A 12,135-nucleotide genomic window follows, 5' to 3' on the forward strand; every position below is an offset into this window, starting at 1 on the left:
CAACTAATACTAAGTCCATCTCTTCACCATGTGGTTATGATACTGGCAACTAGGCCCAAAATCCACATGTTGCATGAAACTATACGTTATACATTCTCATAAGGTTTGGTCTTGACCAGTCCTTATTACACATTCTTAATACATAAACATACACTTATGTATGTATCTCTCTCTCTCTCTCTCTCTCTCTGTACAATATCTATTTCTACCTTCATTTATTTCTATTTCATCATTTATAATAATATCTATTTATCATCTCTCTATATGAAGTGCATGTGTATAACCCAGAATAGCTTTGATTTATGTAAGTTACATGTAGGATAACTTTATGAATTGTCTGGAGTTAAGATAAGGAATCTAATCTACAACATATATTTTCTGATATTGAAATAACTATCACAAATCGTATTTCACCAAGACAGAGACTAGAGGTATGAAAAACATTTTAAGTGGAGGGATAGTTTATCCCTCATTAATCATTAATAAGGTTGTGTTGAGAAGGGACAATATATAAATTCAATGTTATTTTGTAATTTTTTATTAATTGAAAAGCATGATGAAATAATAGAAATTTGCTTTATGAACTAAAATGAATTAGTACATTTTCTTTGTCACAGTAGACATTTTAATATCAGAATCAATATAGTTCTGTGTCATCCATCCAGTTTTGTGAACAAATTGTAAATAGACATGAAGATGAATGATGACATATTATTCTGTAAAAAACATATAAATTTGTTGTTTATTTTCAAAAGTAGTTAAAATAGGATTTCTATTTTCTGTCTATAAAAACAAAGATGTTAATATTAAAAATATTAAAAACATAAAAATAAAAAATATTAAAAAATTAAAAAATAAAATAAAAAATAATCTTGCAGGCTTCCCTTTTTTTCTATTTATTGGTGAACAGAAAAGCTAATAATTATGAGACTATTCATAGTTAAGGAATCTCTATATGGGAATTCTCTATATAATTTCAAAAAACTACAGATAAATAAAAGTTTTGAACTTATAAATGTTAATAGTATCAACAAATCTAAGGGACTTCATAGATCACTAAGAGTGAGTAAGAGGATGACCCATTTTCTCACATATATTACTTATTCTCAGGTTTTCACCTCTGGAGGATGTTAAAACTCTAGCTGGATCTTGAAGGTTAGCTTTTACAAAGATTTTCCTACTTATTTCCTAGCACTTTTCTTAGAGCATTCTTCATCTCCTTATTCCTAAGACTATAAATGATAGGGTTTAAGAATGGGGTCACCATGGTATAAAATAAGGTCATAATTTTCTGGGTTTCTGCTTCACGCCCAGATCTTGGAGTCATATAGATCACCATTGCAGATCCATAGAAGAGGGATACTACAACAAGATGGGAACCACAGGTAGAGAAGGCCTTTCTTCTACCTCTTCCTGAAGGTATCCTCAGTACAGCTTTCAGGACCAGAGTATAGGTCCCTATGATAAAGAAGAAGGGGATAATCAGAACCATAGAACTCAGAAAGGAACAGACAAATTCCATCATAGGTGCTGGTGTGCAGGTGAGTACTAGAATTGGGGATGAGTCACATAGAATATGGTCAATAATTTTGGGGCCACAAAAAGACAACTGGGAGATGATGATAATGGGGACAGGGAACCAGAGAAATCCAATTATCCAACAGTTGACAACCAGGCTAATTCGGAGATGTCTTGTCATGATGATGTGATAGTGTAGAGGCCGGCAGATAGCAAGATATCGATCAAATGCCATGATAGCCAGAAAAAAACATTCTACTGCACCTAAAGAGAAGAAGAAATAGAACTGGAGGAAGCATCCAGAAAAGGAGATGACTTTGGTCTCAGAGAAGAAGTTGGCCAACATATTGGGAACAGTAGTACTGACATAACAGATCTCTAGAAAGGAGAAGTTGGCCAGTAGTATGTACATGGGGGTGTGAATTCTCACATCCCTGAACACAGCACAGATGATAGATCCATTCCCCAGGAGGGTGAGAATGTAAATTGTCAAGAGGAGCATGAAGAAAAGTTTCTGTGTCTCTCCAGTGTAGGTGAATCCTAGGAGAATGAAACCAGTAACACTACTGGAGCTGTTGTAGGTGTTGAAGAAAGTCACTTGCCTGTAAACTATACAAAACATCAAAAGTTATTACTTGACAATGGGTTGGTAATTGTGGAAGTTCTTAAAAGTTTGAACAAACAGAATCCTCTGATTCCTTGGTATATTACAATGTGGGACTACATTGTAATTTCTGCTTCTCAACCCATTAACTAATTTTTTTGGTGGGTAAATTTATAAATTTAATTTATAATTATTTATAAAAAATAAATTTTATTTATTTACATAAATAAAATAATGTTTTATTTATGTAAGTTCTCTTTGACACCCAACTTAAGTTTTCTCTTTTTAAAAAAATATTTATTTATTTAAAACTTAAAAATGAAATATGAAGGCAGAAATAAAATGCTGCCATGCGCATAGTAGAGCACGAGAAGATTCAAAATATAATGCATTAAATTTCCATTTCAAGAAACCTATATAATAAATGTGATACATAGTGTTCATAGCTGTCCATCTTTTATTCCCTTACCTATATGTTTTATTATTGTTCTCTCCTGTACACTTTTAAACTTTATTTTTCCTGCCTTCCTCACCTTCCCATATGTATGCATACATAACACATAACATATAGGTATATATATTTACACATCCATTCATACACTATATATATATATATATAGTGTATATGCATATATATGCACATGCACAAATATTTATATACACAATATATACATACACACATTTTCTTTTTTGATTAAATCTATCTTAGCTTTAACTTTGAGATGATTTCTATCCTTGATTTTTTACCTAATCAATTCTACTTTGCTCTTTATTTTATTTTTGTGTGTATTTCTTATTTTGTATCCCTCCTGACTTCTCTGCTTTACTTCTACTCACTTGCCCTCGTAGTAATTAACCTACCCCCTCTCTAAAGATCCCTCCTTTATCGTTTCCTCTTACCATACCTTTTCTCTCTTGCTTTTATCTGAATTTAGAAGACTTTATAGCCTTCCAGATATATGTTGTTCCTTTTTTTTTAAAATCATATTCCAGTTTACTTATATGATCTTCTATAATGCCCTCCCCAGTTCTCTTTCCTCACCTTCTTATTTCTTTATAAACTTAGAAGACCTTTATTTCCTTCTAATGGCACCTATTGTTGTGTCTTTGACTCAGATCTGATGTGAATAGGGTTCCCTCTAAAAAATCTATCCCACCCTTATCCTCTCCCTCCCTATCTTACCCTTGCCACACATGTGTGTGATTGTATATATTTATTATTCTTTCTTTAACCTATTCTCAATATGAGTAGGGTTCTGGAACTACCAGTACTCCTCTCCCATCTAATTCTTCTGTGTCAGTTTTTCTCACATTTCATTTGTCTGAAATCATAATTCTTTTGACTTTTTTCCTACATGGTAGCTTTTTAGAAGAACATCATATTTGGTTCTACCCCAATCTTTCAAACCATCCAATTGCTAGGGATTATTTTATACATATGACTTAGATATATGGTTTACATTTCCATGTATAAAAAGTAAAGCTTGTTCTTATTGAGTCCCTTATAATTAATATTTCAAGTTTACTTTTATTTCTTCAGATCTTATATGTCAAAATTTCCATTAAGTTCAGGCTTTTTGTAACAAAATCCTGTAAGTTCGGAAATTCATTGATGTCTATTTTAATTTATGTTCAAGATTGTGCTTAATTTTGCTGGGTATGATATTTTCTGCCACAACCCCAGGTTTTTGCTCTTGGATATATATTGTGTTCCAACACCTGCAGTCTTTAATGTATCTGTTCCTAGGTCTTGAGTGATTCTAATTGTGACTCTGCTGTACTTGAATTGTTTTTTCTTGTTGCTTGTAATATCTTCTCTTTGACTGGAGTTTTTGGAGTTTGGCTATGATAGTTCTGTAAGTTTTCCTTATAAGATTTTTTCAGACAGGGCTTGGGCTTGCTGCAACATATGGGAAATTAATAAATAAAAATAGAAATTAAAAAATAAAGAGTAAGATTAATTAAAGTGAATGCAAATGAATAAATTAGTAAGTCTTTCTGGGTGGTTGTGTATGCATTCATGTGTGAGTGTGTATAGATACCCATGGGTATGAGCATGCAATTCTAAATCAAACCATAGCAGATACAGTAGTTTCCTAGAAGGATGGAAATATGTCTAAGGTAGTGACAAAGGAATCCTGATCCTTCACTGGCCAATTCAACTGGTTGACTGAAAAATCTTTCTTCTGAAACTGAGTTTTCTAAAAAGCACAAATAAGTAGATGAAGTTTCTCCTGATAACTCAATAAGATATTCTAAAATGATAGTGACTCATTAAATTAGTAGAGTGTAAATTATTCTGTAAAAACAGTTTTTTAACCGAAGTCTTTGCTGTTCTGATGATAGATGAACAAGACAATATTACAATTAGATGGATGTGAAACAGGTTTAATATCTAACTTTAAAGAGAAGTTATTTATGGTTCTATGTCAATTCATAAGGAAATCTCCAATGAGTCTTCCAAGATCTGTTCTTGACCTTTTCCATATCATTTTTATTAATGCTTTGTATAAGGATATAGATGGTAGATGTATCAAATTTACACATTACACAAACCTGAAAGGGATAGCAAACACTGATGATAGAATCAAAATTGCAAAAGATTTTGACAAGCTAGATCATGGGGCTGAATCAAGTTGAAATTGAATAGGAATAAATTAAAGTACAGTTCAGAAAGTTAAGTTCACATGTATAAAATGGAGAGAGATGTTCCTATTTTAGTACTTCATTGGAATTGTGGTGAGATGGCCATTCCTTCTATCACTATGGATCATAATATAGAACTATGTAGGCTATTTAATTTCTATTTAGTTCTTTCAGTTTTCTCTGCTCAATATTACTTTTTAAACCAATATTACTTATTAAACTTTCCTCTTCTTTCCTTATCTCATTTGATCTCTGTGAGGCATGTGCTATTTTTATCTTCATTTTATAGATAAGGAAATTGAGGCTGAGAAAGGTAGTCAGTAAACACACATTTATTAAGTGCTTGTGTGCCAGGCATTATGCTAAAAGTAGGATATATCCAGGGTCACATAGCTAGTATCTGAGGCAAGCTTTGAACATAGTTCTTTCTGGTTCTAAGTCAGTATTCTATTCAATATGACACTTTTGTGTCTAATATGCCTAATAAGACTTACTGCTAATGGGAATCAGCTGCTGCTCAGGATGCTTATTTTTATTGCCAGAGCTCCAAATATCCTTCTTCTTCTTCTTCTTCTTCTTCTTTTTTTTTTTGCAATGCCATTCAATGAATAAAAATGCATTTAGGACCAAATCAAAAGATGACTTCTGAAAATGCATTATTACTCACCTGTGTTCATTTTCCTGCTGGTCTTCCTTACTGTAGAAAGTTGATGTCCAATTGGTTTTCTTTAAATGCAGTGGCCAGAAAAGGCACGTAGCTTCTTTTAGTTTTCAGTGGTTTATGTGATGTGGGTTAAATGATCTTGGAGCTAAGTTTATGTAAACAAGCTGTTTTGAAAGACATTGTTTTATTTTATGATACAAATGATAATTAGTTGAATTTGGACCCCCACCTATTTATTTATTTTAGTCAACTCTTTTAATTTTGGTACCTTTAAAAGTCTGAGGTCAGACAAAATAATTCAAATAAGCCAGAAAGCCTTACCAAGAAAAGGATTTTCTTTAATATTTATTTTTTCTTCAAAATTAATTCCCAATAGCCACAACAAATTGCATGCTTGGAAATTACTCATTCAGTAGGAATTGTCCAGATAACTGAGGCAAGACCTGAATTCTCATTTTATTTGGTCCTCTTAGTTGTTACAGAAAGAAAACTTCTCCAAGATGACAATTGCATCTTCCACTTGTGTCGCATGCTTTGTATCCAAAGTTTACAAATGTAAGGACTGTGTTCTCAGTTGTGACAAATGGCAAACTTCTCTGGCAGGGATAAAATTCTCTCTCTTTCTCTCTCTCTCTCTCCCCACCCCACCCCATTACGGCATAGAAACAAGCAAGGCTTATCAATGACATTTGTTTCCTTTATTATGACTTTCAAAATAAGCATTACCTTGCCTATTTTCTTCAGGCAGGAAAGGGAACCCTAAAGTCATATTTTTCCTTCTTTGTTTTGTCTCCCTAATGTTTTACTAAAGAGAAAACCTACTATTCAATCTGGTATCTGAGAAAAACTAATATCCTACCTGATATCTCTCCTTCTAGAGAAAGGGTGGAGAGATGGAGTTTGTAGGCTTGCTAGAAAAATGAGGAATGGATCATAAGTGCAACCTGGTTGAGTCCACAAACACAGCTCTTTGAAGGATTAATTTGTTGTCTATAGAAGGAGAACAGTGCCATGGGAAAACTCAGTGCCAGAGATTTCCCTCTCTTCAAGACCTGCCTTCTCTGGGGACGTAGTTTCTAACTATTTTTTTCAGAAAGATCTCCATAAGCTGCCCAATGCACTATATTGTGATTTCTTTGCTTTGCTTCTCAGAAGTCCTAGGAGAAAGAAGAAAGACTAATTCTATTTTTGTACAGTGCCCCTCTGGGGACTTTTGAGTTTTTTTTTAACTATGTCAGATAAATATATATCTCTCTCTTGTAACGTCTTTCCTCAACCACATTAGTAAAAATGTTTCTCCTTTGTTTTGGTTCAGTAAGAGCCTGGTTGGAGATTAGGCATGAAGACACATTAAGTCTTGTCATGAATGCCTATATGTTAATGTGGTGAGTCAAAAGAAGAAATTGCTCAGTTATCCCTATGAGTCAGTTTTTCTAGTTGGGAATATCTCCCAGGGATCATCATTTTTCCAACAAAAGAAAATAAATTTAACTTGGTTGGTAATTTTTAAAAAAAATCACAAGTCCTGTTTCTATCTTCTTTCCTTCCTGACCTAAAATAAAAGAACTGGGAGCTTGGGATAATGTTCTAATCTTTACTGAGTTGTATTTACTTTTACAAAAGTTCATTTTTCTATGTTGGTTGTTGTTAGTAGACTTGGAAATTAAATTATGCCACATAGTAGTCACCAGAAATCTCAAGGCACACCAGAGAGGAGGAAGTTCCTTGATTTTTAAGAGTATGTCCTACTGTGTATTTAAGAAACTGCTGGTTGTGAAAGTGAAATATCTCCAGATCATGTAAAAATTTGTCTTTCTATGTCCCATTTCCGTTCTTTATCATATAGAATGTGCTACCTGGACCTGCTATTTGGGTCTTCTTGTCAATTTTAGTATGACTTTTGACTTTTTTCACTATAATAAATGAGTAATAAGCAATAAAAAGGAGAATGGGAATAACATAATTTGCTGGAGAAGATGGTGTGACCCAGTGCTGGGAGTAAAGGGTTTGCCTTTCAATAAGAAGGACTACAGAGAAGGGATAAAAGTGAGGAGTAGGAGAAGATGTTTGGGTGATAGGGGATGAAGAAAAGAAAAAAAACCTCTTGGCCATATTTTTTTGAAGTATAAGGTGAAGTCCTGTGATGAGGGGGTAGTCTGGAATAGTTGTTGTAGTGAATGGAAGAATGAATTGATTAGGAAAGTATAAAAGGATTACTTTGTTGCAGCAGGAGCATAGTATTGATTTTGTTTTGTGGTGTTCCCCCGGCAGCATGGTTTTCTGATTTCCTCCATTTCCATCCAGCAACATGTGAATAGATGAGAGATGAAAGATGGTAAGTATAATCAGAAGCTGAGGTTTGATAATGCACAATTAGTATTAGTATAAAGAAGTTTAAAGTTTGAGTGTAGAAGATAGTGTAGAATTGAACTGATTCATCAAAATGTCAAAATAAGGGAGGAAAGGGAGTGTAACAGTGTTGACAGGATGAGAAAGAACTGAAGGATGGGGAAATTCAAAGTCATAGGGTAAAAAATAAGGGATAGGAGATGTAAAACAGAAAGAAAGATAAAATGATAAAAAAGTTATGAAGAAAAAATGCATTTCAAGAGTCAGTCAATAGTATTAACTCCAAGTGTTTGGAGAGCATGGCAAAGTCAAGAGTATGGCATTCCTATGCATAACTGAAGCAATGGTGCAGAAGCGTATACCTTGAGAGTTGAATAGATCTAATCCAACACTTGTCCAAGCTCTTTACCATATAGATCATTTCTACAATATTAGCAGATTTTATCCTGAATAATACTTTTTGCCAATAGCCCCTTTAATGATCTGAGAACCTGAAGATTTCATAGTTCATAAAATTCATGAAGCTTTCTTTAAGAACAGTACCAATATTGAGGATTATTCCATTGTGAAACCTGTCATTGAACCAATCTATTTTTTACTACTTTGCTTTGTTTTGATTTTTTGCTGTATCAGTAAACTAAATAAAATACAAAGATGTGTACTCATTTGTATGCAAAATATACTCATGATCTGTTATTTACAGATTGTGGCTATTCTTCCATTAATAAAAAGCACAATTTTTCTATACCTCAGTAGACATTCTTTTTTTTTCTTTTTTATTGAATTTTAAAATTTCCAAACATATGCAAGCATAATTTTTCAACATTTAGCCTTGAAAAACCTTGTGTTTCCCCCCTTTCCCTCCATCCCCTCCCTTAGATTACATGTCATACAATACATGTTAAACATGGTAAAAATGTATGTTAAATCCAAATTAGACATATGTATTTATATAACTATCTTGCTGCACAAGAAAATCAGATCAAATAATAAATATAAATGAGAAAGAAAATAAAATTCAAGCAAATCACAATAAAAAGAGTGAAATGCTATGTTGTAATACACCTTCAATTCCCATAGTCCTCTCTGTAGTGTAGATGGCTCTCTTCATCACAAGATCATTGGAACAGGCCTGAACCATCTCATTGTTGAAAAGAGCCACATCCATCAGAATTGATCATTATGTAATCTTGTTATTGCCATGTACAATGATTTCCTGCTTCTTCTCACTTCATTTAACATCAGTTCATGTAAGTCTTTCCAGGCCTCTCTGAAATCATCCTGCTGATCATTTCTTATATAATAATAATATTCCATAATATTCATATACCATAATTCATTCAGCCATTCTCCAATTGATGGACATCCATTCAGTTTCCAGTTTCTTGCCAGTACAAAAGGGCTGTTATAGACATTTTGCACATGTGGGTCTCTCCCTCCTTTAAGACATTTTAAGGATATAATCCCAGCAGAAACACTGCTGAATCAAAGGGTATGCAGTTTGATAGCCCTTTGGACATAGTTCCAAATTGCGCTTCAGAATGGTTGGATACATTCACAATTCCACCAACCATGTATTAGTATTTCAGTTTTCCCACATCCACTCCAACATTCATCTTTATTTTTTTCTGCAAACTTAACCAATCTGAGAGGTGTGTAGTGAGATCTCAGAGTTTTCTTAATTTGCATTTCTCTGATCAATAGTGATTTAGAGCATCTTTTCATATTACTAGAAATGGTTTCAATTTCTTCATCTGAAAATTGTTTGTTCATATCCTTTGACCATTTGTCAATTGGAGAATAGCTTGAATTCTTATAAATTTGAGTCAATTCTCTATTTTAGAAATGAGGCCTTTATCAGAACCCTTAAATGTAAAAAATGTTTCCCAATTTATTGCTTTCTTTCTGATCTTGTCTGCATTAGTTTTGTTTGTACAAAAACTTTTTAACTTAATATGATCAAAATTATCTCTTTGGTGTTCAATTATGAGTTCCTGTTCTTCTTTGGACACAAAATCCTTCCTTCTCCATAGATCTGAGAGGTAAACTATCTTATGTTCTTCTAATTTGCTTATAATATTCTTTATGTCTAAATCATAAACCCATTTTGGCCTTATCTTGGCATATGGTGTTAGGTGTAGGACGTTGTCTAGTTTCTGCCATACTAGTTTCCAATTTTTTCATCAATTTTTGTCAAATAGTGAGTTTTTATCCCCAAAACTGGGGTCTTTGTGTTTTTCAAACACTAGGTTACTATAGTCATTGACTATTTTGTTATGTGAACCGAACCTATTCCATTGTTCAACAACTTTATTTCTTAGCCAGTACCAAATTGTTTTGATGACTACTGCTTTATAATTTTGTTTTAGGTCTGGCTGCCTTCATTTGCATTTTTTAATTAATTCCCTTGAAATTCTTGACTTTTTGTTCTTCCAGATGAACTTTCTTATTATTTTTTCTAGATTGGTATGACACCAAATAAGTAGATTAATTTAGGTAGTATTGTCATTTTTATTATATTCACCGGGCTTACCCAAGAGCACTTCATATTTTTCCAATTGATTAGATCTGACTTTATTTGTGTGGAAAGTGTTTTGTAGTTGTGTTCATATAGTCCCTGACTTTGCCTTGGCAGATACATTTCTTTTCTTTTTTTTTTTAATTTACAAAACATATGCATGGGTAATTTTTCCAACATTGACCCTTACAAAACCTTTTGTTCCAATTTTTTTCCCTCCTTCCTCCAACTCTCAGCTAGCTGGCAGGTAGTCCAATACATGTTAAATCCAATATATGTATACATATTTATACAGTTATCTTGCTGCATAAGAAAAATCAGATCAAGAAGGAAGGAAAAGAAAAACTGAGAAAGAAAACAAAATGCAAGCAAATAACAACAGAGAGAGTGAGAATGTTAGGTTGTTTCCCCACACTCTGTTCCCATGGTTCTCTCTCTGGGTGTAGATGGCTCTTCATCACTGAACAAGTGGAACTGGTTTGAATCCTCTCATTGTTGGAGAGAGTCACGTGCATCAAAATTGATCATCATTGATCTATGGTTCCTCTGTGAGAAGTAGCCTTAGGTAGTGGAGAACTGGTTTTCAAGTCTCATTATATATATTTACTAGCTATTAGACCTTGGACAATCAGTCGATCTTTTTTTTTTTTTTATGATTCTGTTTCTTCATTTGGGCCACAGAATATTAAAGAAGAGTTTGGACTTTACCTCTGAGCTCCTTTCTAATTCTTACTCTATTTTCCTATGATGAACAACAGCATGTCAACTGATTCAGCTCTCCATTCTTCCAGGGAGTTGTGTGAATATATTCACATATATTCAACATTTTGACAAGCATCACCTTAGGACAATGACAATTATGGGTATATGGGTCTGTAGAAGAATCTTCTATTTATTAATTTTTGTCCAACTTTCTGATGATTGTATGTATACATGAATGTGTAATAGTATGGGTGGATGCATACATATTTCCTTTTCCATTTTCATGTCCCAGTTTTTTAGCTATGAGTTTCTTTCTTTTTTTTGACTATATGTTTCTTTTAGAATTTCTCTATCTAAATATATCAGCCTATCTGATTTTATTTTTGCTAGTACATATATTCAGGTTAGGACTTCAGTTTTATGAAATAAAGCCAAAACTTTATTTTAAAGCTGTATTTTAAAAGTATGTAATAAAAATTTTGGTATCATCACAATTTTATTAAACAGTTAAAATATAATTAATTACTAACCAATGCTCCTTTTATAAAAGATGAAGGAATTGGAGGTCAATTTAAAAATAGAAATTGACAAAATCAAATTTTTTTATAGTTTTCTTATCCTACAAAACCATAGATATAAGTAAAATGATGATTTGAGCCAACATTGTTATCATATTATGTTATTATATTGATATCATATTGAAAAACTAATTGGTATTTCAAATTCCAGAGAATCTGAATCTACAGTTAAGTAATCCTGTTTAGATGGTGCCTTTTCCTCCCCCTGTGTCCAGAAGATTAGAGGAATGGAATGAAATTCTTGCTGAACTGCATCTATGGAATTGGTTAGTTGTGGCCATTAAAAAGTATTCAGCACCTAGAGAATGAGACATCAGTATCAGATCTTGCTATTAGAGAGTCATGAATCTCAAGACTCAAGATTGAAATGAAGTATGAAATTAACAAAAGTCAATAATAGATGAATGTCATGAATCCAAGAAGCAAGAAGGTATCAGAGATCATTTTGAGGGAAAGAATCTGAAGTCTATAAATCTTATAAGTCACTCCCCTACAAAAACACCAACTTAAAAACTAGATCGAGGTATCAACCATAGTAGAACCAAGGTCAAAATTA

The 12,135-nt window shown here is 32.9% G+C and overlaps 1 protein-coding gene across 1 annotated transcript; it reads right to left on the reverse strand.

Annotated features, from left to right (window-relative positions):
- Window positions 1–1,177: 1,177 nt before the first annotated feature.
- On the reverse strand, window positions 1,178–2,140 carry LOC127546602 (olfactory receptor 11G2-like). Its single transcript, XM_051973630.1, has one exon. It carries the CDS (start codon window positions 2,138–2,140, stop codon window positions 1,178–1,180), a length of 963 nt encoding a protein of 320 aa, XP_051829590.1.
- Between the last annotated feature and the right edge of the window lie 9,995 nt (window positions 2,141–12,135).

This window comes from Antechinus flavipes, chromosome 2 (assembly GCF_016432865.1).
Source record: "Antechinus flavipes isolate AdamAnt ecotype Samford, QLD, Australia chromosome 2, AdamAnt_v2, whole genome shotgun sequence".
Classification (NCBI taxonomy): domain Eukaryota; kingdom Metazoa; phylum Chordata; class Mammalia; order Dasyuromorphia; family Dasyuridae; genus Antechinus; species Antechinus flavipes.

Excerpts from the sequence above, each read along its gene's own strand:
- LOC127546602 (XM_051973630.1), bottom strand. The coding sequence starts at position 2,140 with ATGTTTTGTATAGTTTACAGGCAAGTGACTTTCTTCAACACCTACAAC.